This window comes from Diachasma alloeum, unplaced genomic scaffold (assembly GCF_001412515.2).
Source record: "Diachasma alloeum isolate Michigan unplaced genomic scaffold, Dall2.0 Dall_scaffold_00178, whole genome shotgun sequence".
Lineage (NCBI taxonomy): Eukaryota > Metazoa > Arthropoda > Insecta > Hymenoptera > Braconidae > Diachasma > Diachasma alloeum.
In genome coordinates this window covers 2,145,669-2,172,068 of record NW_021680344.1, presented here as the reverse complement: position 1 = coordinate 2,172,068, position 26,400 = coordinate 2,145,669, and the positions used below count along the sequence as shown (strand labels likewise).

The 26,400-nt window shown below is 37.0% G+C and overlaps 1 protein-coding gene across 7 annotated transcripts in view; it reads left to right on the top strand.

The window, feature by feature from the left end:
- Positions 1 to 26,400, top strand: part of LOC107039468 (collagen alpha chain CG42342) — a 240,584-nt gene that overhangs the window by 205,902 nt on the left and 8,282 nt on the right. For 3 of the 7 annotated variants that reach the window (XM_015259104.1, XM_015259095.1, XM_015259088.1), the window contains exons 6-23: positions 966 to 1,019; positions 2,269 to 2,448; positions 2,799 to 2,843; positions 3,890 to 3,995; positions 7,642 to 7,730; positions 12,046 to 12,148; positions 12,475 to 12,563; positions 13,198 to 13,287; positions 13,372 to 13,416; positions 14,943 to 14,969; positions 15,078 to 15,113; positions 15,217 to 15,321; positions 16,374 to 16,418; positions 16,707 to 16,769; positions 23,862 to 23,888; positions 23,974 to 24,027; positions 25,880 to 25,906; positions 26,299 to 26,334. In XM_015259104.1, the coding sequence (XP_015114590.1) occupies positions 966 to 1,019; positions 2,269 to 2,448; positions 2,799 to 2,843; positions 3,890 to 3,995; positions 7,642 to 7,730; positions 12,046 to 12,148; positions 12,475 to 12,563; positions 13,198 to 13,287; positions 13,372 to 13,416; positions 14,943 to 14,969; positions 15,078 to 15,113; positions 15,217 to 15,321; positions 16,374 to 16,418; positions 16,707 to 16,769; positions 23,862 to 23,888; positions 23,974 to 24,027; positions 25,880 to 25,906; positions 26,299 to 26,334 (1,221 nt within the window). Of the gene's footprint in view, positions 1 to 965; positions 1,020 to 2,268; positions 2,449 to 2,798; positions 2,844 to 3,889; positions 3,996 to 7,641; positions 7,731 to 12,045; positions 12,149 to 12,474; positions 12,564 to 13,197; positions 13,288 to 13,371; positions 13,417 to 14,942; positions 14,970 to 15,077; positions 15,114 to 15,216; positions 15,322 to 16,373; positions 16,419 to 16,706; positions 16,770 to 18,662; positions 23,358 to 23,861; positions 23,889 to 23,973; positions 24,028 to 25,879; positions 25,907 to 26,298; positions 26,335 to 26,400 lie in introns of those variants that run through there. The other 4 variants (XM_015259122.1, XM_015259113.1, XM_015259130.1 and 1 more) reach the window with 4 other exon arrangements.

Here is a 26,400-nt window from a genome sequence, read left to right as displayed (position 1 = left end):
CCCGTGTAAATCTAAGAGTCAATTGCGCGGGTCAAATCGTCCGGATGAAATCTCATTGGTCAACTCGTACAAGTAAAATCTAACTAACGGAAATTGTTATGATTCTGGGGTCAAGTCCCAAGGCTGAACTCGGGTAGGTCAACACTGAGGGTCAAGTAACTCAAACTAAGGGTTAAGCATAGAAGTTGAACTTTACAGTTAATAAAATCCAGAACTTGGGGTCGAGTGGTAGAATCGTGGAGGTTAAAAATGAAGGTATAATCGGATTGGTAGAATCGTACTTGTCGGAGTGAAGGTCAAACATGAGCATTCAATTGTAAGAGTCAAGCTGGGAGTCAAGTCACATAGGTAAAAGTGTAAGATAAGGTTTAAGTATGGGTCAAATTGTATAGGTCAACTCTTATGGGTCAAATTGTGAGGTCAAGTCTAGTAAGTAGAATCATGTGAATGAAATCATGATGGTAAAATTCTATGGATTCCATCTTAAAGGCCAAATTCCATTGCCCAAGAATAAACCAAAGGGTCAACTCATATAAGTAAAAACCTATCGGCCAAATTAACGGAAATTTCAAAGCTGCGAACCAAGTCATGTGGTAAAAGTGTTAAACTATAAGACTTAAGCATGGATCAAACTGTATAGGTCAACTCTTATGGGTCAAATCGTAAATTCGAAATCGTGTGGATCAAAATCCATAGATCAGATCTTGGGAATCAAATTGTACGAGTCGAATCCGGAGGGTGGAATCATATAGGACAACTTGTGTGGGTCAACTATTTCAGATGAAATGATGTGGGTCAAATCAAGCGGGTCCTACAGGACGAATCCAACGGATCAAATCTTATGAGTAAAAGCCTTTTGTGGAAAACAATTTCATCGCAAGAGCTACCCCAATATCCCCAATTGACTAACTCTCTCACCACCTCACATCCAATAATTTGCTCACCTGTAGTCAACCTACTTCTAGGGCCTCCAGGAACGTGGCCATAATATATCAGCGCAGACCATCATCCAGCTGAAAGTAAGTCCTTCAAGTACAACTAGGACGTGAAAAGCTTCTCGAACGTGACAAGACTGTCACTTTATAACACTCAATTTTACAACTTCCTGACTAACTCTACTCATCCCTCCTCGATGCTTAGTCGACTTTGATTTCTTATAACATGCTCTCACGACGCCCCACACTCACCCAAACCGAGGGAAAATCTAATTAACGTCGAGTCTAATAATTACTGGAGTAAGCACCATTCCATTCTCCTCCTGAAACTTCTCATCCACTAACTATCTCGTTACTCCTCTTCTCCCAGTACTTTTTTTTCTCTTCATTTCTCTTTTCTTCATTTATTTTTGAACGTAATTGGTGTGCTGGAGTATACCGGGTGCATTTTCGATGAACTCATCGCATGATCGATTCTACCTTCGTGTTCATATCATACAACACACTATTTCTTTCTACAGTGGAAGTATCGTACCAATAGCTGTTTTATTAAAAGATATTCTTCCAGGAATATATAGGGCCACAGCCTATAGCCTTGGGTGAACAACCCTTAAATAAATACCACGTACAAACTCACTGGTCTATGTACACTTGGCTCATGATATTTCCACAATAGTTATTTCAGTCCAAACGATCATGTGGACATTACGTATCTCGATGTCTGGAGCGTGCATGAATACATTATCTAGACAGATGATGCACCATCTTGTATCAACAATGATCGATGCACTGTCTGCTGGTATCAAAATTATGTCTAGAGGTTGTCTATTATCTTTCTGTTTGCTCGATGTTTCATTATCTGGGGACAATCTCGTGCCTGATCGCTGCTGTTCAGATGTGATTGAGATTAATAGAATGAGATTTGAGAGATTGAATGCCCTAGAAAAACTAGGGTTTGAAATTAAGACGTTTGTATTTCCAAATTAAGATGTCTTACTCGAGGATTTTTAGCTTCAAACTCATGATGTCTCGTTTATTTTGCCAAATCCTTCTTTCATTTTCTCTCAATAACCACAAAGTTATTGTACTGTCGTAGTGGTGTCATCACAAATTACTAATGAATGATTAGTCTTAAATTTGGTGACTAGTATTCCAAGACATAATGAAAATGTCTCGTCTATCAAGCGTCTTGCATTTAGACAGAAAAACGTCTCATTTTAAGACGTTTGAAGTTTCATTCAGACATTTTTGTGTCTAATTTCGTAACTTAAGACGTCTTGAAGACATTAGGTCTTACGGTGAGAAAATATCAATAGTATTTGGGTGAATTTAGGGAGAGCCAGGTGAGCCAGGACCCCCTGGACCTCCCGGACCACAAGGTGCTGAGGGAATAGCTGGACAGGACGGCAGACAAGGAATACCTGGGGAAGTTGGACCTGCGGGAGAGAAGGGCGTTGCTGGACCTGAGGGACCACCTGGACCCGTCGGCCCACCAGGACCAGCAGGACCCAAAGTGAGTTGTTGCCTTCATTTGCATAGAACGGAATGTCTTTTGCTGGGTCATAAATTTCTGGGGCCGATTTACATTCAGAAGGACAATTTTTTCAGAAGAATATTCTCCGTCGGTGATTGAGTCACGAGGAAATTCTTATGAACAGAAGTATGCAGATGTTTCTGTTTCAATGAAGGGTCCTTCTGTATGTAGTCGAGTATCTAAAACCTCGTGGATTGATTGAATTCCGATAGACTCCATTATTTCAAGGCACTTGATGTCTTTCAAGAAGCTCAACTTCAACGACTTCATGAATATTGATGGATTTGTCTCATTTCTCTTTGTTTGTTCTCCTGTTTATTACATTATAGGGAGCAACGGGGCGAGTCGGTATCAGAGGCTTTCCAGGACGACGTGTGAGTTGATACTGCTGATGTGTGCTATATACATTGCGAAAAATAGTATCTCAAATTGAGTCTCAGAATATCAAAGTACTTGACTTTTCAATAAACACGTGGTTATTCAGGAATTAATTGAATGTATTCACATGAATTTGCCTGATTTCTATCAATTTTTATGACACTATTGAAACGTGAGCCAATTTTTGGCAGTGGTTAATACTGAATGAAGGAAAGTGTCTTAAATTCAGTAGCGATGCGGTAAAACGATTCAAGTCGACTTTGCTCCTGGCGGTTTTCGAGGAATATCTCCGAATCTAAGGGAGCTGGCGAAATATTCGTCATGGCCTTTTTTGTAGCTCTCAATTCGCTCTACAAAAAAGGTTATGAGATAAATTTTGATATCTGCTTTAGATGGCGAGTAATTCATTGAAAACAGACCAGTAGTCAAAATCGTCTTGAATCATTTTACCATTTCGCTACTGAATAACGACACAAGCATGTCAATGAAGACACTTTAGTTCTCTTTCCCAAGACATTGGTCCAAAAAGGTTTTGAAGAAGAGTTGGCTTTTGGCTATTTCCGAGGAATATCTCCGAATCTAAGGGAGCTACCGAAATATTCGTCATGACCTTTCTTGTAGCGTTCTGTCACATACGTCTTAAATTAAGACGACCTCAGGACACTAGTTTTCGCAGTGTGTATTCAATTCAATGTATTCACAGGGCTAACTTGGGTTGTGAGCAACTAACTCAAACTAACGTAAAGTAGATTTGTCGTGCAGTGGTTGCTTGTTTCTTAACAACACCATCACAATTCGCTCAGCGGGGGAAATGAGCTTGGAAACACTGAGGCTTCTGATTTTCGGAAGGGTTGTGGCTACTGTAGATGTACGTCGCTGGCTCTAATAGGATGTTGACGAACTCCCTGGTGGATCTAATCAATTTCTGATAGAGAATAATTTCTTTGTCTTACTCAAATTAATTTTTTTCGTTTTGTGAACTATCTTCGTGCGAGGAATGTGGGTAATTGTTCACTGAAGGTTATTATTGTCTCGTCCACAGGGTGACAAGGGCGACAAGGGTGAGAGAGGCTTCACGACATCACTGGACGGAAAACAGATTCCTCTTGGGACGTTCGAGGGTCCACCCGGTCCCCCAGGACCTCCTGGTAAGCCAATGGCTACTGTATTCTTTCTATTGTCTTCGGGAATAATGTACTCTTTCATAATTACTTCAACTATTTTACTTCATCATAAAAAACATGCTCAACAAAATTCCATAGAAAAACCTAGCGAATTCGCAACATCACAACTTCAAACGAATTTACTCCTTTCAATTCCCTAGCTTTCCTTGAAAATTCCTCTCGTAAATTCAAAAAGCCTCCCACATGATGAGGAAATGCCTTCCAAAGAAAGGAAAACTCGGAAGAAAAAAAATAGTCGCCGCAATCCTTCGATTTGTCTAAAAACTCCAGTGTCGATTATCGTGGTTTTCGCCTCTGCTCACTTATTCTCATCTTCCAAAATATTTCACATTTCCACGACTTTTTATTCACTAGTTTTTATCACGACAGAGTTATGAAATTCACAGATTTCCACGGGAAACTGTAAACCTTCTTTCTCAGTTTCATTTGAAATAATTTCATAAATTCCAGAAAAATCACTTGGGTCAAATCATATGGATAAAATCCTATGGATCAATTATAGAATGCTTTTCTCTGTGACTACAAAACCCTCCCCCTCACATCGCAACTCCAAAAGAATCACCCCGCACAGAGGAAAAACGTAGATTAGCTTTAGAAAAAAGTTTCTAAATTTTAGACAGCGTGGTTGCCCAGAAACTCCAGTGTCGATTATCGTATCAGTGTCAATGTTCTTCAGAATCAACGACAAAAGGAACAGACCCAGAGATTTTCTAGTGTCAACACTGCAATTTTTCTTGCGCTTTATTTGAAAAAATTAACAAATTGGAAGCAAAATTTCATATTATTGGAGAAGTCTGGAGACAGTCTGGTAGTCATTTGCATAAAATTGAGATTAAGATTGAATTCAATTTGGGGGAAAAATAATGATGAAATTTCATAACTTACCTAAATTCTCAATTTTCATACAATTGTCCCTATGCCATTTATAAATTTGGGAAAAATCATACAAATTAATTATAAAATCCTACTCTCTGTGACTGCAAAACCCTCCCCCTCACATCGAAAGTCCAAAACAATTCACCTCAACTTCCAATCCCCCAACTTTCCTTGAAAATTCGTTCCACACATTCAAAAAGTCTCCCAAACAATGGAAAACGGCAAGAAAAAAAATGGCCAGCAACTCTTGCGTCGATTATCGTGTCGGTGTCAATGTTCCTTAGAATCAATGACAAAAGGCACAGATCCAAAAAATTTCTAGTGCCAACACTGTAATTTTTCTTGTGCTTTATTTAAAAAAATTGACGAATTGATAGCACAATTTCATATTATTCGAGAACAATTGAAATTTCATAGACAATCCGGTAGAAATTTGCATAAGAATGAGATTCAATTCAATTAGGGGAAAAAATCATAATGAATGTCATGACTTACTTAAATTCTTAATTTTCACCTGAATTTTCATGGAATTGTCCACACGGGATTTCAAATGATTCCGTAAATTTCTTAAAATCATATGAATTATTTATAAAATCCTTCTCTCTGTGACTGCAAACCCCTCCCCCGTCACATCGCGATTCCAAATGAATTCGCCCCAAACTTTCAATCCCCACCTTTCCTTAAAAATTCCTCCCCCACATTCAAAAAGCCTCCACGAACCGAACGAAAAGAAAACACGGAAGAAGAAAAAATACTTGCCGCAGTCTTTTGACTTGTCCAGAAACTCCAGTGTCGATTATCGTGGCTTTCGTCCCCGCTCACGTATTCCCACCAATTAGAACTTTGTCCAATTGTAACTTTTAGATTGCACCCGGTGGACTTGTCCGTCTTCCGTTATACTTTCATTCTCTCCTTTCTTTTTCCCTCCAACACCCTTCCTCGCCCCTCTGCCTCCTCCTCCTCCACCATCCACCCCCTCCGCCCCTTCATATCTGCGTCGTTCTACGCCTAACACTCTCTTTTTTCTCGAGAAAACCTGCACCCGATCAATGCCGATACCTCACGACGGTGCGACGAGGAGAAATGTCATCTCTTTCTGTCTCACTCTCCCCATTTTTTTCTCATTTATCTCGTCTTTTTGCCTCGGCTCCTCCGTCTGGTATTCCCTCTGTCTTTTTCTATCGATTCGGCTTAGCGTTCTTTTGTCCCCAATCTTTTGTATTTCGGATTGAGGCAGGGGGGGGGAGAGGAAGGAAGAACCGACTAATGCTAATAATAATTGCGATCGTGAAACTGGCAAAGGATGAGAAAAAAGAGGACAGATGGATGATGCGCGGGGGGGGGGCAGTCAAGGGGATGTAGATGAAAAATATTTCAGATGATCCCCTCAAGAAAAAGACGACGAGAGGAAGGAATATAAATCCCATGCAAATCCTTCCAGTGAACCTCATTCTCCTCGTGCTTATTCTACTCAACTCTTTGTGAAAATCATCTTCTGCTTGAAACGCGGAGAGAAAAGTCCGGGAATTTTTGCCGGAGATTTTGGAACTCATTGCAGTGTAGAACTGCAAGATTTAATTTTTTAAATTATTATTAATGGATTCGGCTGTTTATGTATCGCTTTTATGAGGCTTTTCGTTGCCACTATTTCAGGATTACATTGGAGTTATTCTAGTTTAGTTGTGAGCTTTTTTTGTGACATCGAATTGAATATTTTTTTAAGTAGACCGAGAGAAATAGTATATTTCAGGACGAATGCCATGGGGTTTTTTACTTGCGTGGAGTTGGCGTCCGAGCCGAAGGCGAGGTTTAAAAAAACCCCATGGCACTAGTCGTGAACGATATTCTTCCGTAGTGATTTTCACTTTTACGAGTTTGGGAAAGAGCTAATACGAATCCCCGGACGAGGAAAAGTGAAGAGCAGTACGGAAATAATTAGTAGTGATGCCGCGAGACACTTTACGAGAGAAAACTTTGGAAAGATGATCTCGGTCTCAATGAACATGAAATTCTTTGCTTTCATCTCAGTCTCGAAAGATGCAAGATGAGAAGCAGTATCGACTCTTCTCGTGATGACTCTGCGTCAATTTGTCTCACCTCGGTGTCAAGTTTTTCGTGTTTTTTAATGTAACTCGGTTGTTGTCTCGGTTTGTCTCGTCTTGATTTTCTACATATAAAAAACGTGAAAAACTGGAAACCGAGATGAGATAAATTGAATCAGAGTCATCACTGACTGAGACTGAGATAATCGCTCCAAAGTATTGTCTCTTGCTGTCTCGTAAAATGTCTCGCGGCATCACTAAAAATTAGCTCTGCCGAAAAACTAAATATTCCACGTGAGAATATTTAATGGATTGAAACAGATTTGCTTAGGGGAAATTAACCAACTTGATAGAAGGAAATTTAATATCTTTCATAAAAATTAAATTTTTGTCGTGATCTCCATAGGTTTATACGATAGAAAGAAAACATTGACTGACATTGAACTGTTTTACAGTTTCGCCACTAAAACACTTAATCTCTACCAAAATTTAAAAAAAAGTATTTACTATTGAAATAGCGTGAATCGCCTTTAGCATAACAATCTAAAATGACTTTTCTCTCCGTAAAATAATACATCATCTGTCTCGAAGTCGCCTGAGTCACCGCTATTTCTAAAACCATCTCAAAGGAGTTGAGAGAATTCATTAAGATCATTGATTCCATCTCATTGACGTGAAATCCCGTGTAACAGGACCTCAGGGAGAAAAGGGAGAGCTAGGTCCCACTGGTCCACCCGGACCGCAGGGCGAGAAGGGCGCACGGGGTAAACACGGCAAGAGGGTAAGCTTCAGCGAGGTCCTCCGAATAAAATCGTCAAGATCAAGTCGTATCATGTTACGAAAATGCAATCTACCCGAAACCCCTCTTCCCTCCCTGTTTCTACATGAGCCCCTGTTTATCCCAGTTTGATTTTAATGAAGGATCTGGTATTCACCCCGAATTTTTCATTACGAAATTCCTACGAGTCATTGGCTACAATATCCATTCAAATTCCTGGGATATTCATTTCAAAGGAGAATTTTTCGCCTTGAAAAAATTCTTTTCATGCTTTTTCACTCATTTTTCCTTCAATTTTTTCATGAAAAAAAAATTTAGGGGTTTTAGGTTACATAAAAAATTAAACTAAACCATTTTTATCTAAAAAAATATTTTGTTCCATCAATTTTTTGTTCATTTCTTGAAAATAGTGGTTACGATATCCATTCAAATTCCTGGAATATTCATTTTAAAGAAGAATTTTTTGAAAAAAAAATCATTTCATGTTTTTTCATTTACCTTTTCGTCGATTTTTTCATGAAAAAGAAAATTTAGTGAATTTATTCCGCATAAAAAATGAAATGAAAACATTTTTATGTAAAAAATATTTCGTTCCATCGATTTTGTGTTCATTTTTTTCAAATTATGAAGGAAGAAAATAGTCAAAATGGGATGAACAGTCCTCCCAATTCCCCAAATCCCCGGCACAAAAGCATGATATTAATAATAAGCATGAATAGGCATGTGCACAGCATGAGAATCAGTATTGAAATCAGCATGTCAATAATTTGATGTGACCATCGGACCGACGTGCGTCGAAAGCAGCTTCTCCCGAGCACGAAATGAGACAACTTTTATTACTCACGATATCTACCTCCGGATGCATGAGTTCAGGCGCGTATCAAACAAGTTCAATATCTTGCACTCTACCTTTTCTATTTACGGTAAGGTGAGCTGCAAAGGGTGACATAACAACTCCAGCTCCACGAAATGTTATATAATATACATCAGATATTGAATAGCTATCGATTCTTTTTGTTGCTCATGAGAATGGCTTCAATCACTTCACGGCAGCTCACGTCATAACGAAAATTCATATTTCCTAAAAACAAATTTCAACTTCAACTTCAATAATGAGTAAATAGAGAGAAATAACGAACGTTCGTCGAATGTTGGTGGCTGCGAAATTATTAAAACGAAAGAAATTCGTCTGAAACTATAAAAATTATCAAGCACTATTCATAATTGCATAATTCTAATGAACTGGATTTAATAATAGTACTTGAATGAATCATAATCATGAACCGAGGGAGCAGCATCCGGTTGAAGTCATTAATTTTTCATAATGCTCCTTTTATTTAAATTAAACGATCTCACGAGTAATGAATGAAAACGCGCATTGAAGGGGTCATAAAGTGTATGACTCACTCCAATCACTGGGTGCTGTGAAACATATTCATAATTAACGAAAAATTCTAAAGATCTTTTCACCATTTTATGCACGAGGATAATTTCGGGACGACATCATGATTTATTACAGTAGCAGTTGACGTTCGACTTAGTTAACACATCTTAACACAACTTAACTTGATATTTTATCAAAACGCATTTCAACTTCAACTTCAATAATGAGTAAATAAAGACAAATAACGAATATTCGTCGAATGTTGGTGGCAGCGAAATTATTAAAATAGAAGAAATTCCACTGAAACGATAAAACTTATCAAGCAATATTAATAATTTAATTCTAATTAACTGTATTTAATAATCGTAATTGAATGAATCATAATCATGAACCGAGGGAGCAGCATCCAGTTGAAGTCATTAAGTTTTGATAACGCTCCTTTTATTTAAATTATTAAACGACCTCACGAGTAATGAATGAAAATCCGCATTGAAGGGGTCATAAAGTGTATGACTCACTCCAATCACTGGGTGCTGTGATACATATTCATAATTAACGAAAAATTCAAGGTTTTTTCACCATTTTATGCACGAGGAAAATTTTCGGACGTAATCATGACTTTTTACAGTAGCAGTTGACGTTCGATCTAGTTAATACAGCTTGACTTCATATTTTATCAAAACGAATTTCAATTTTAACCTCAGTAATGAGAAAATAAAAATAAATAACGAACGCTCGTCGAATGTTGGTGGCAGCGAAATAATTAAAACGAAAGCAATTCGACTGAAACTATAAAAATTGCCAAGCAATATTAATAATTCCATAATTCTAATTAACTATATTTAATAATAGAGCAATAATTGGATGAATCATAATCATGAATCGGTTGCACTTCAAAATATTTGTTTTCTACTTTATCTGTAGGGAAAAAAATTACAAGGAAATATGACTAAATATTCCGGATAAAGGGGGAGTGGAATTGCAGGAGCTCTTATTTCAATCAAATCACTGGAATTAGGGAATTTTACTGCATTTTCAGCGAACTGATTTTTTTTCTCCGTATAAAGGATCAAAATTTCCGGACATAATCATGATTCATCGCAATAGCAGTTGATGTCCAATGTAGTTAACACATGTAGCCATACTCTCGTTATAATGACAGAGTACACATTAATTTGGAGGGAGTAGTTGTTAGCCTGTAACTAATGTGTGTTTATGTAGCGAGTAACAACCCCTCCACTTCTCACTGCGTTGTATTTGGAATACAATCCACTAATCACTAATACAGGGCTGTGGCTTGTACCAACAGAGGTGTTGAGGAAAAAACAATCAATTAGCCAATTTTTGTTGTGAATGCGCCGTAAGTATCTGCCATTTGATTTACAGAGTTTAATTTTACTTTCTCCCCTTTGTTCTTTGAATAATCCAGAACACTGTGTATCAGTATTAATTAATCTTTTGTTTCATTCTGGTAGTGGAGATCAGTGTGTTTTATCATTATCTTTACTCATCCATTCCTCAAACACTCATCTCTCGTTCCAGCCTCTGTTGAACCCCTCCTTCATCCGTGCAATCTCATTAATTCCTATCTAAATTCCCGGAATCTACGTAACTCAAATACAGAATGATCGAGATTTTGCAAACAATGGGGGCTGGAAGTTTATAATTTAAGGGGGAAAGTAACTGGTGAGGGAGATTTTGGGGGAGAAGACATTTGGATTGAGAATATTGTCACTGTGAAAAAATTTAATAGGAAATCTAAGCGAATTTGCTAGACAATTCTATTGGATTTCTATTGAACTTTGTATTAGTTTTTGGCAGATTCTATTGAAATTTTCAATAGAAAATATTCTATAGAAAAAATCAATTGAATTCGATTTTCCTATAAAACTTATTCTATTCACGGAGAGAAATATTCAAGAAAAATTACGTATCTTTTCCGTAATTCCAGAGTGAAATGTGGTTGTAGGAAATTTTACGGAACTCTCACGGAATTTTTCCAGAGCGTTCCGTAATTTTTATCTGAATCTTCTGTGAAAAATTACGATACCATTACTCAAATTTTCTGAGTCGATGCCGTAATCGGTGAGCGAATTGTAAGTTTCGTAATTTTTACTGAACATTTCTCTACGTGTTCAGACACTTTCTATAGAATTTTTTCGGCCCAATTTTCCTAAGGTTTTTGGTTGGCTATCTTGATGAAAAGAAAAGAAAAAATATAATGAAAAAAACTTGGAACAGTAATTCTTTTGACTTTGCAATTGCTTTGAACTTTTTGTTTCCAAATAGAAGCTTTATCACAGAAGCATTATTTGTTATTCTTCTATAAGAAGAATCTACGAAAAATCTCGAAAAATCAGAAAAAATGAATCAATGTTCGATGACTAGCAGAGTAAACCAAATGGTTTAAAATTCATAAATAAATAAAAACAAAGATATTCAATGACCAATATGAAAATCATCGTCATTGTCAAAATTTGTGATAAACAATTTATGTCGCAACACCCTAGTCTAACGGGAGACTATTATTTGAAAAAATAATTGAAGAAAGAATGTGATGGCTCGTTTTCTTACACTTATCAAAGTTTAGAATTCATGGCAAAAATAATCAATGATAAATAATTTTTTTACTTTTTAAATTTATTTTTCTTCATCACATCATAGAGCTTCAATTCAAATAAACCATTCCTCTGAGTGTAAATAAAATCTATGAAGAGCACATTCCCAATTAAACACCAATATTCTCAGTCCAAAAAATATCCATCTCCATAAAAAAAATTAATCTGCAAGCCTCGAAAAATAACCGCTTAACCCCTGTGAAAAGGCATAAATTAAGGGATTGGATCGATAGGTGTGGAAATATAAGATAACCCCTGGAAATCACAAATACGGAGGACCTGGTTGGATCTGACCTTTTGAGTGTCTCGTTTGTAGGGTCTCAATGGAGAGTGCCGTTGTACGAGAGCCGCGATTGGTCAGCCCGGTCCGAAGGGTGAGCCCGGGGAGAGAGGCGCCACGGGCTCTGAGGGTCCACCAGGTAGACTCATAATTCACCACAAAAAAAAAAACAAAAACAGATTAAGCAACAGCGATAACCATTCCCGCAAGGACCCCTCTGAGTTTCCCCTAACAATTCTCATTCTCAAGAGTTTCAAGGAACTTTGGTATTTTCCACTATTTTTTTCAAAGTACGGTCAATCTGGTTAATATTCTGGTGCTCGAAGAGTGCTAGGGTACCAACACGCTTTTGGGATCTGCACAATATTCCCAGTGGTGTATTTTCATACCCCGGCAGTATCTGGCTTGAGTTTCTCGAAGAATAGTCTCGCTGGCCCATTGCATTATCTGTGTTGGAATTTTCAGGACCTAAAGGAGATTCTGGGCCACAAGGACTACCGGGGGTTGATGGTGTCAATGGGGAGCATGGCATACAGGGCCCACCAGGACAGCCGGTAATCTATTTCACGTGAACTTATTTACATTTCAATAACGAAGTGTAAAACGGTTCAAGTCGATTTTGACTATTGGCCAGTTTTTAATGAATATCTCGAAATCTAAGGGGGATAGAGACATTTTCGTAATCACCATTTTTGCCGCCTTCAATTCGCTCTACAAAAAAGGTTATTACAAAAAATTTGCTATCTACCTTAGATTTCGAAATATTTATTGTAAACTGACCTGTAGTCAAAATCGACTTGAACCGTTTTACCGCTTCGCTATTGATTTGATTCTCAAGATCTATTTCTACTTTAACTCTTCGAAATAATAATTAATAATGATAATTATACTATTAAATGAAAATAAATTGTAAACAAAAAATTTTTATTCACGTGTTTGTCCAACAAAAAATCAATTCTTTTCTCAAATCTTCGCACAATCAGAGTGAATAAAATGAGTGAGTGCTTCTTTTTTTAATGAATAAATAAATAAAATTAATGAATAGATAACGATCATAAATTATATGAATAACCCCTGAATTCCCCTTTAGATGTCAAATAAATCCAACAACATATTCCAAAATTATTTATACTTCTCTGTCAGTACCCGGAGATTAATATTCCGAAATATGCTAATGAAATATTGCAGGGACTGTCAGGACCTAAAGGGGAGAAGGGAGAGTACGGTGACATTGGACCTCCAGGGCTGATGGGCCCTCCTGGGTTACCAGGTCCTCCGGTATGTATAACACCACGTGACACATCCCTAATTGAGTGGATTGCGAACTGTTAGAGAGCTGAGCTAAATGCTTTTACGTTACAGGGAGCACCGGGTCTCAGGGGAGAAAAAGGAGAGAAGGGAGAATCGGTGAGTTATTCAATTTCACTCGGTACTTTAGGAGGCTCGAGGCTAGAAGAACGGAGGTCATTGATTTTCCGTCAGTCATCCATTCCATTCAAGCTCTTTTCTTCATTATCAATGTTCGAGTAAAATCGATTATCATTCTCATGTCAACACCACCTACAACTGTACATTTCATTCACTCAGAGAAGGACTCAGATAAAGAGCTATTTATGTTGTCTCTCTGGCGATGGAATTTTATAACCGAGTTACTGATTTAAGGTGTTTCGGGTGTAGATCTTCAGGGGTTGAAACGGAAGGGGAGTCCTATTGTTATCGAGCCCTGATTCAATCGCTGAACACGAAAAATCCAAATTTTCAAATAAAGTTTTCCATGATAATATTGACGTTTTAAGCTTTGATTTTTGTCCATGAATTGATTGATTTTTTTGCAATCAGTTACGCGTGTTGCACTGTTTTTCAAAACTTTCTTCATAATTATTGGGATTGTATAAAAATGCCTAGAAAAAGTGGCAATGTCGCACGAAGAGGCCATTTCATTTTGCCAAGCTATTCTAACCGGTTCAAGTGTGTGGTGTATACCCTGTGTGATCCCATGTGGCCCCACGTTAAATCCATTGACAGTGACAAAACAAATAAAAAATGGTTCACTTGCCTCCAATTAAAACTACTAAACGTTGGAACGGTAAATTAGTAACGGACGCAGTGTATAATTTACGTATGCAATATTCGGAGACGGGCAAGAGTAGGGGAAAGGCCGATGACAACGCTGAGAGCGATGAGGACATGAGTGAAAATACCTTACATTGAGGGGCGACGAGTTGTAGACTTAGAGACAATGACAAAACAGATGATTTGCAAATCAAGTTGAAAATAATAAAAGTATTAAAAAATAGTAGACTACAATTCGTTATTTTTTGATACAATCAATATTCTCCGTAAAATTTACACCAAATGACTAGAAAATTTGTACCGACGTTTAAATTTCGCGCCAATGAGGTCGAGAGCGACATTCTCCCATCTCATGGTGGAGTGAACGAAAAACCGCAGAAATCGACGATTTGAGGCTTTATTATTCGGTATATCTTGGTCAACAGATCTCGAATAGGGTTAAAAGTCGCATGAAAGTGAAATCGAAATTGACTTTCTCCCATGCTATTTTCTCACACATTTTTCATGATTTTTAGAGGCGTCAGAAAAAATCTTCGAATTTAGACTGCGATAATCTCGGTCTTACAGCTAGAAAGGATTAAAAAATATTGAAATTCAAATTTTTTTTCTCGAACGCAAGATCTGGTAAAATTTTGGGAAAAGTCCCAGTGATGTAGCAGTCAGATACTCCTTCTCTGAATTTTTCAATTTTTTAAAATTGTTTTGACTTTTTACATGAAACACCTTAATATCTCTCTCATTTCGAAATGAAATAGAAATTGTGAAATTTGTACGAAACCTCCGTCCCTCTAGTATCTCAGAATGACTTTTCAATTTATTTTAAAATGCAAATTATCATTTTCATGATGGACAACGCGCAGAAGTACAAAAAGTTAAGAAGAAGACAGGTGAGTGATTTCTTTTATTATCTCTTTCTAAAGTTATTCAAATGATCACGGGATTATTGCGACGAGAGATTCTTGCTTTGTAATTCATGCCCTTGATTTTGATTACAGGGTGATGGCACGTTTGAAGTCAATGCCGGTGAAGTGGTGAGTGTCGAATGCCACTGGATAAACCACTATTGATTATTTTGGTTAGCTACCCAGACATCATAGCAGTGAATTTAATTTGGTTGCTCGTGTTGTATTACAGATAATGGGACCTCCAGGTCCTCCAGGACCACCTGGCTCAGCCGGCTTACAAGGGCCACCGGGTATTAAGGGGGATAGAGGACATGATGGTGCCAAAGGCGAACCTGTCAGTATTAGTTCATTTATTAAATTATTAGGTTTATGTCTGAAGATGAGTGCATATCTTTGTGAGAAGTTCATCCTCTTCTAGATTTTAAGATACTTTTACAATCACGATTTTTTGAAAAATTATAGTGTTATTTTTAACAACAGTTGTTAAAAATGACACTATAATATTTAAATTTTATTCTTATTTAAAATGAGCATACGCGTCATAACATCATTTCTCGAAAGTTGTGTAAAGGAAACTATCGCCAATATTATATTCATTTATTTATTCTCTATTTGTGGTACAAAAAGACCAATAGCTGAAGCTAATAATAGAATAATAGATCCCGAAGTGATTCCTTGAAAGTTGTATCGCACAAATATTAAATATCGCAAATATTTTTAAAGTCTGTTTCACACTCACCTGAATCCATCTCATTCGTCTATTCTCACGTCATAGAGACGTCAGACTAGTACAAACGCTCTTTTCTCAGCTCAAGAAATAATTTTTGCGGTATTAAGGCGTAAAGTACGATACAAATCATGTCCTCATGACTTATTCTCATTAATAATAATAATTAAACTCTCCTAATAAAATCATTCCCGATAAGATATCCACGAATATCGACACAACGCTATCTTTATTCCTCCAGCAATGTAATCGCATGCAGCAAAAAAACGGACATTCCATCGCAAAAATAAAAAAAAAACTCGTAAATTTTATTATTTGAACAACATTTGAAGTTCTCAAGTGCCCCAGATATTTTTTACCCCCGAAATAATAAAATCATGAAGCGAAGTAACTTTTCCCTAACAACGTATACTTTCCCCAGTGGAATTCCGTCCTTGCGGGATGAATTATTGAAGAGCGCGGAAAAAAAAATCGGAAATACGAGAAGAAACAAAAGTCAAGAAATTAATGTAAACTTCGACAAAAAGTATCTTGAAATAAACATGAGAAGCTGAATAAAATACGAGAATTCGGCGTGTACAGTGGAAAGTTGTAGTTAAGATAAAAAAAAAGAGTGGCATCAGAACGAATAACTAATGGCTGGTTGTTTAATGTTTCAGGGTGAGAAAGGCAGTAAGGGAGATCCGGGTCCAATGGGACTGCCCGTAAGTAGAAACCCACGTTACTGGAAATAACCCCCTGAAATTTTGATTGACACTCATTTTCCCATACATCTGTTGCCTTCTGCAGTCACGTGACATTAAGGATGTTTAGCCAAACCGAGTTGTCCACTTGATAGGTTAAACATCCTTAATTGCTGCTGGAATTTTTTTTAATTTGGAGATTTGAATTTTCAATGTTTTAATTCAAATCCTTTTTTCCGTGGAAAACCAATAGAAGAAAGGGATGAAATAAATTGTTGACTCTAATCATTCAAATTTGGTGTTTTACAGGGGCCAATGGGTCTCAGAGGAGAGTCTGGTCGGCCGGGTGACTCTGGTAAACCCGGTGCCTCGGTAAGAAAGCGAGCCTCTCGCTCCTAACGACGCCCAATTAATTAATAGCCGTCATCAGTCAATTGTCGAACTTCCCCCTTTCATCGATATATCACTGCCTAGCTCGCTGATAAATCCCTACCATAAGCACTCTCTTAAATCCAACTAAAAGTAGTAACATCCATTTAGAACTTGAATACCCTGGTTTTAATTGGGAGTAGAAAAATGGGGCGATTAATAATTGCGAGTATTAATCAGTGAATTTCGTCGTCTAATTCTAGTTCTTTGGTAATTATGAAGGTCCAAGTGGTGCAGCCCCTGGGGTAGAGTGTATTTTCGAGAACAATTTTTTGGTCCTCAAGGGTTTCAGAGGGTGACATTTACCAATTGAGTCCATCAGCACCGAAAAAAATTCATGTATTCAAGTATCTTTTACAGTTTTTTTTACAAATTTGTCAATTGAATGGCATGTGAAAAATTTGAAAAAAATCATGAATATTCAGCGTCATTAAAATTACATTTTGCATAGAATTATGGTTTGTTTTAATATTCGTTGTTTATAAATAAATAATTGAAGTTATTTAAACTTTCGGAAATCTAATTTTTTTAGGCTTGAAATTGATTTCTGGTAAAATTCGGAATATGAATAAATTGATTACAATGCTGAACAAATTATTTTTGCGGTGGAAAATCGATTGTTTAGGAATTGTTGATAGAAAATGCTCGTAATTGTCAAAAATGACAATTTTGTAATTTATTTTAACCGAACGTTTGTGATGTGAATTCATTTTTTACGATTTAACACAGTAATTTTTAACGGATGAAACAGGATGAAATGCACGGACGAAAAAATAATTTTCAAAAGTGTTATAAACGCTTTATTTTTTTACCAATTTTTACTATTAAACGACAAGAAATTACTTAAATCATATGAATCTTTACTATTTAATAAATGATAATTTCTTTGGCTTATCGGTCAGTTTATTGTGATTGTAATTCAAAAATAGCACCAACGTTTCGACCCTGGTTCTGGGTCCTCTTCAGGGTAATTTTACATAAATCATGTCAAACCGTGCTATGGCTCGGGTGGTGGATTCTATAATTCTAAAAAATTCAGTCCTTCCTCCCCCCCCCCTCCTCTTTTTTAGAATGAATATACGTAGAGCAAAATTATTGATAATAATTTCCGAGGATGATAAAGAAGATTAAATATAGTTTTTCACTTCGCCTATCCAAAAAATCCCCCTCTCCCTCGTCCTCTTCCGCGAATATTCATTTTGAAAGTGAGAGAGAGTATTTTTTCAACCGACGAAGTAAAATAATATATTATTACTAGTCCGTAAAGAACCATTTTTTCACACGCACGCGTAACACATCCTATTTTTTGTAATACCTGCCGAGTTCACTGTTCGGAACCGTAGTGGGGGTAGAGTTGTTGCTTTTGTGCACGGTGTGCGTAAAACAATCATTTTACACAGACAAAACGGTTTCGAAAAGTGAACTTTTGAGGCAGGTATTACAAAAATTCATATTTATCCTCCTAAATTTTACTCGTGTCAATTGAAAATTCAACTTCTATGCTACCATTTTCCACTACACCGACTCTCAATTTTTACCACGTTCCACAGTAAGTTTTCCAGCGGACTCCATTATATTTTTATTTTGTCAGCTGTATTTTTTTATCGAGCACGTCGTAGTTTTTCATTCGTTCTTAAAATTAGTATGTTAAATATTCAATTTTCGAGTGTGGCGGGTACACTGGAAGAAAAACAGCCGAGTTCGCAAACAATTCTCACTTGTGTCAAAAACATCGTTTGTTAAAAATGATCAAAAAAGGATTTTTTGTGCCAAACTCTCCCCCTCCCCCCACTTGGACCCCCTCACCCACCAAATCTAACATAATGACCTTAACAGCAGGTTGGCCCGTGGTGATCCGCTAACAACTAACACGGGGATAGGTATCTTCTACACCAACAACAACAGCCCACCACCTTGAAATGGGATAACCGACAATAACCTATCTAACAAGTGCACGATAATTAGTCAACCAAAAGAATTCTTGCACTAAACATAAACAGAGAACTGTACTTACAACTCCAACGGCTCTCGCCGATAAAAACCAAGAGCCCTAGATCGTAATCGAAATAATTGGAAATTCGATCATCATCATCAACCCCCCCTCACCACCAAAAAGATGAAATATTTGCGGTCTTGTGACTAGCCACAAGGCCCTTACCCCCAACAACTGTAACATCGACAACCCCTCTAAAAAAAAATCATATTATGTAAAAAAATAATAAGTGCCATCCCACCGTGGACGCGTGCATATAAATATATATTTATATATATTTTGTCACTGGATTAAGACGCAGTATCGTGCAGTTAACGGTGCATAAAATTCAAACGTTTCCAAACGTCATTGAGTACTGATAATTGAACATACTGTAATTCATATTTGCCAACAGACTTTCATACCAAAAAAAAGAAAAACTTAAAAAAAAATGATACTTAAGAGGTCCTCATATGAAATGTGGGCTCTGCGGTGCTGGTACGAGGTGAAACGCTGCCGATAAACTTTAACGAAACAACAAGATGAAAAATATTTAACAACAAAAGCTCACTTTCTAACTTTATTCCTATATGTCTGTGTATCTATCTCTTCTCGTTCTACTTGTATTCTATTGAATGAAAAATACATTATTTCGATGAAATCGTGTATTCGACGTGTGCGTCGTTAGACGACACACCAGAGACGATGAATAAAGCGAAGTGATGTGATCTGATGGTCAATGACACCAATGTATGTCAAAAAAAATATGTATAATGTATACCTCCATTTTCAATTCTTTTGACTCGATGAGAAAATACAAACTATATGTCCTTTCTGAGATTTAAGAGCGAATGTATTATATTATATTATAAAGAAAAGGTGGGAAGAATGAAAAAGAGGAAAAGTTTACGTAATTTCCGCACGGAGAGAAAAGGGGGATAAAAATTACCGAGAAAATCGCGGCGAGTTTTACTGTAGAAAAGGTAATCCTGGAGCGAACTGTAATTCAATGAAAAAATACCTGTTTGTAGAGGATATTTTACGATTCATTCGGTAAAAAAAAACATTTATGGACGAGAAAATTATTCTCTTGTATAGTAGACTCCCGTTGTAGTAGCATTTTCCCTCATATTTATTTTTCCTCGCTCAGCCGTTTTCCCACTTTACTACCCACGGGCTCCGGAGTAAACACTTCAACGTTATCTTCGAGATGGCATTGTCTCTCAATTCCAGAAGAGCCAACAAATAAAATACTCTGAATACGAATTTTTGATCATAAAATGCCAAAACCGGCCCAAATAGCGGTATGAATTAAAAAACTTGCATTGAAGAAATTACAAATTATTTTTTTCAACTTCGTCAACGTGTTGTTTATGGGAATACTTTTAGCGACGGAATAAAATAATTCAGCTGGTCCTTTACATTTTATGGACGTTTAGAATGACTATTTCTCTGATAACGAGCTCCTTAAGAGTTCGAAACCTTGCAAACTGCGAAATGATTTGTAATTTCTTCAATGGAAGTTTTTGAATTCATATTGCTTTTTTGACCGTTCTTGGCTGGAAGTAGTTAAGAAAAAGATTCTAGTTTTGTTCGGACAAGGTGAATTAGATAATGAATCAGAATAAAGAAAATAACAGCAAGATTGCTGTTAAAAAAAGACAAGGTGAATCTTACAACTAAAGCCAGAAGGTCAAAAAATGAAGCTCACACACTTTGTCATATGGGGATATTTCTTTTAAATTCACTGCTCGTTTCCACGCCTTGCACAGATCGATAATAATTGATCACAAACACCTCACGTTTGCCAGGTTTAAGAAAATAGTGAAAGGTTAGCTTTTGCTTATCAAATCGACTTTCACAGCGTGGCACACAGCAAAGAACTCTGGATATGCACTTTTTCGATGATTTTTCCGCGGGAAATTCCATTTTTTACAATAAATTTACAATTTATCGCACTTGACAGCTAGGGCTTGGATCCCATGTTGTTATCCCACGCGGATTCTCTTTTGCCCCACCAGAAGTCATGTCCGAATCGAACGGATCCCAATAACGGGAGTCTACTGTACAGTGACATTTGCCACACCGATCGGGTATTTTTTTTCTTGTACCCATCTGAAGGTCATGGGGACGAATGGAAGTGAAATTATACCGAACGCGTTCGGTAAATAATCGTTCACTGCAATATTAAGCAATCATTTCGTTTTGCACTTTTTTTGAAAATGGAGTTCCCTCCACGATTACTTGACTTAGTCAGTAATTTTTCTCCAACTCTTTTCTCCGTGTGAACGAATGTGTCCCATTCGTGGTGGTAAACCCATTGGGCAATAATTAACCTAGATACATCGAGCATTAGTTATTGTCTGATGAATGATGAGAGAGAATCCAACGATGAATGTGACGAGTCAACAACCAGGGAGAAATAAAATGCCCAGCATCTCCGCATTGTAAATAAAACATAAGCAGCCTAGAGAGAAAAACCGTCTAGATTGCAGGGCTATTTAGATAGATATGAAATGAAATTTTTTTTTTTCGATTGAATTGAATAGTATAAATTGAAGGGAGTTGAGAGGGATATTCAATGAAATTTATAGTACCTCCTGAGGACTGCTGACTCGATGTTCGAGCGTTTGGAAAATTGAGCGCAATCAAGAAATCCATTCATCGAGATAGTCAGGTTTTTTTTTCTTCTAGAATTATGAAGTTGATTGAAAAAACAAGATGGGAAGTATAAATAAAAGATACATTGATTGTATAACTACGTATGCGCGATGGGAAATGAAGGGGGAAATATGGCCTACGAATCGCTTCTATTGTCATTCAGTACTCAACAAGTTGTAATTGCTAGTTATTCGATATAGGAGACTCCAGTGAGATTGTATGTAAAATTGATTGAAAGTGAAATTCACAAACTTGCATGATTGATTGAATTTGTATTATGAGTATGAGAAGAGTGTTTTTTTTGTCAATTTTTTGTTTTTTTTTTAATCAAAAATTTATGAGGGGTTATTCATTCGTACGATTTTACCGATAACATCTCTTGGTCTTTCGCTCATCACATTTTACTCGGACGATTTGATTTAAATTGATTTGACCCACACAATTTGACTCATGGCAATGAATATTGCGGGTCAAATTGATTTAACCCATTTGGCCCACAATATTTATTGCGGTGAGTCAAATATTGTGGGTCAAATTAATAGGTTAAATCAATTTGACCCGCAGTATCCACTGCGATGAGTCGAATTGATTTAACCCATTCCAGATGAATATTGTGGGTCAAATTATAGGGGTCAAATCAATTTGGCCCATCACAATGAATAGTGGGTGTCAAAGTGTTCTGACCCATCGCAGTCAATATTGTGAGTCAAGTTGTTTTGATCCATCGCAATCGATAAAGGGATCTGACCTATACGACTGGACACATCGCAGGAAAATATTGTGGGTCAACTTGATTTAACCCCTACAATTTTGCTCATCATAATTGATATTGTGGGTGAAATTAATTTCACCACTATGATTTGATTCATCGTAACTGATATTATCTGCGTGTGACATTGATTTGATCAATACCATTCGACTCATCCCGATAAACATGGTTCAATTTTATTGATCCATAGGATTAACTTCACTGCAATCAATATTGTGGATCAAATTGGGTTGACCCGCACGATCTGCCCTGACCATAAACCCGTAATAATTTGGGTGATTCCATTGATCTCAATCAATTTCGTTAATTTGGATGAAATCCCGTGGGTCAAATCATACAGATTAAATCGTATAGGTCAAATACTGGGCGTCAAATTGTGTCTGTGAAACCAATAAAAATGACTAGCCCCTCGTAAATACTGGCCTCAGACATACCGACAATTGATGCCTCAACGAGACCTATAATTTACCTTCAATTCTCCCCCCAATTGTTCATAATTTTTTATTGTAATTATAATTATCAAAGAATGAACAAAAAAAATAAGACTTACGCTGGCGTACTCGGTGAGGCTAAAATTATGAATCAGCAAGTATGCGCGCGACTCTGATTGCAATTATGTTAGTTGTACTTTTATATATAGATAGACCTAGATTAAAACCGTTTTAGTATTAAGACTTTTTTGGCAAAAACAAATTATTTGAGATAACAGACGAAGAGAGACAAGGACATTAACACATTAAACACGCACACGTACTTCAATACAAATGGGAGACACACACCGTGAGATTTATCGACGGGAGAGAATACTCGAGATTAATGTAATCAGAATTACGTTTACGTCTCCTCCTTCAGAGTGTAAAAAAATAAGAATGCGAGGAAAAATTGTTTGGTAACTAACGTTAAATTCAAAAGAATCTAATGGAGGAGTCTCTGATGTCTTTATTGAACATTAATATTAAGCGTAACATGACATTTGTTAATCGACGATGACATTTCCATTAAAAATACGAGGATGATGATAATCCATTGTCACGTTATGAAATTTACTAACAACCACGGAAAATTGATGAATTTTGATGAATTGTTTCATAATGTCCTGATTAATAAACAGAATGTGCATGTGCCTGTTGCCAATTTGCTTTATACTAAACCTAGAAAATTCCCAATTATTCCTCACCACCTGAATTTATTTCTACTTGCATTTTGTTTTGTTCTTGAATCAGCAAAGACTGACTATCTCACGCAGACAATGAGGAAATTAACAGTTGAAATTGATGATTATTGGATGTATTAACAAGTGCATTGAGCATAGGAATCTTGTTTCTTCGCTGGCCTGATCGTCCGTGAATTTTTGTTCCTGATTACTAAAAATAATGAATTTTTTTTTTTTCAATTTCACGTAATTAATTACACGATTACGGAACAAAGGGGACTGATGATGAGGGCATAATGCAGCATCATTTCACTCTATCACGTTGCGCGTCAGCTGTGCATAGTGTGCGCTCGTCGGTCGTTCAAATTTTTCCCTTCTATTTATTTATTTTTGTTTTTTCATTGTTGAGGACATCGTATTTATCATGAAAATTTATTTTTATGTATACCTGCCTACTTCCACTTGTTCGTCTCCTTTCAGGGATCACCGGGTTTAGATGGCATGAAGGTGAGTGAAATCAATGTAAATAGGGAATTGGATATGGTGGGGGAAGCATGAAAAATACTGAATGATCAATTCTGCTTTTCATCAGGGAGCCCAAGGTGAGCCAGGCACTAAAGGCGAGAGAGGCGATCCAGGACTACCGGTAAGTCCACACTGTCATAATACTAAAATTTATCATCGAAATTTAACGCGCAGTAAATTCACACCCAGAATATTTTACGGTATACCGAGTCGATTTATTTGACCTTCGGTTCTTGATGAGAATCTTTGATTTTATAAGAATGAAAAATTTTGTTGAATTTTCTTAGGTATAAAATATGTCCTTTTATTTTTTTTTTCTTTGGCAAGTTTTTCATGGACAGAACAAATGCAAAAATACTACTTCTTGAAAAAAAACACGGAATAATTGCCAAATTGCCATTTTTCAAAATTACAATTGTAATTCAGTAGCGATGCGAATTAATATTGAATTAATATTAATTGAGATTAACGCAAGGGATTTTAATTTAAAAACTTTTCTCATTAAAATAAAGTAACCACTTTCTCATTCTGAATACAATGCCTTCTAGAACAATGAGTAACTTATTTCTGGAAACTAGATCGATTCAAATTGATTTCACCCACACAATTTGACTCATTGCAATGAATGTTGCGGGTCAAATTGATTTAAACCATTCCAGAAAAATATTGTGGGTCAAATAATAGAGGTTAAATCAATTAACTATCAATTGCGATGCGTCTAATTGTAAAGGTCAAATCAATTTGACCCATCACGATTAATAGTGGGTGTCAAATTGATCTAACTCATCGCAGTGAATATTGTATAAAATTGATTTGATCCATCGCAGTCGATAATAGGAACGGCGATGGATCATAATTGGAATCCATACGATTGGATACATGGCAAGAAAATATTGTGGGTCAACTTGATTTAACCCCTGTAATTTGATTCATGACAATTAATAGTGGAGGTCAAATTGATTTGACTCATCGCAATCGATATTATACGGCTATCAAATTGATTTGACCCATCACAATTAATAGTGGGTGTCAAGTTGATCGGACTTATCGCAGTCAATGAGAGCGCAGTTAATATTGTGGATAAAATTGGTCTGGCCCATACGATTGGACACAGAGCGGAAAAATATTGTGAGTTAAATTCATTTGACCGATACGATTCGACTCATCATAATTGATATTGTGGGTCAAATTGATTTCACAACTACGATTTGACTCATCATAATTAATAGACAGGATCAAATTGATCTGACTCATCGCAATCAATGCTATTTATATACCCAATTAATTTGATCCGTACGATTTGACTCATATCGAAAAATAGTGTGGGTCAAATTGATTCCCCATGTGATTTACCTGACAGCAAAAAATATTGAGAGCCAAATTAACTTGACAAATTCGATTTGAGACATCATAGCTGATATTGTAAGTCGAATTGATTTGACCTGCAAGATATAACTTATCGCAATCAATATTTTGGGGCGAATTGATTTTACCCATACGATTGGGCTCGTCGCAGCGAAATATTGTGGATCAAATTGACTTCCCATATAATTTACCTCACGGCGAAAAATACTGAATAACAAATTGACTTGACAATACAATTCGACTCATCATAATTGATATTGAGGGTCAAATTAACTTCACCACTCCGATTTGACTCATCATAATTAATAAACGGGGTCAAATTTATCAGACTCATCGTAATCAATGTTATTTGCCTATCAAACTGATTTGACAATTTATCAAATCAGTTTGATACCCAATGTACAATGAGTAACTTATTCCACGAAATCAGAAATTTTGTTCTCGTGCATAAGGACCTCTCCCGCATAGGTCTCACGTCGCCCTGAGAAAACTTCACTCGAAAATGCTCTCTCCCCACCCGCAATCTCCGTATATTCCCCCAAAGCTGAAATCTACTCCATCAAACTCCCCCCAACACCATATTAATACCATTTTCGTTTTATCCCCAGGGTACCGACGGGATTCCTGGTGCACAGGTATTGCTATCACACCAAGTCAACAACCAAAACCCCCATAAACCGTCCTACCCCGCCAATATCCCAATAAAACTTTCACAGTCTCTTCCAGTCATTACCAGAGTGAGTTGAAACTAACTCTCGCTTGTCTGCTCACTAACTGTCCATTCCCCTTTACTCCCACATAAACCCACCCCCTCCCCCCAACCCTCGAGAAACCCATCTCCATTCTCTTCACTATTCCAAATCCCCGTTTGTCTCCCATGTACAATTATTCTCTCTATCCTTATACATACCATCCCCCGCTGTCTAAAACCTTGTGCGGCACTGTCGGATATCCGGCGCCTCCTCCATTCCAACAATTTCACACTTCCTTGGCGATTAATCACTCCTGCAATGTGACCGTATTACAGGGCTCCAAAGGCGACAAAGGTGCCCCAGGCGAAACCGTGAGTACACTAAACACACCAAGTTTTCATCATTTTCCCTTAAGCCCTCCTCCCCCCCCCCCCCCC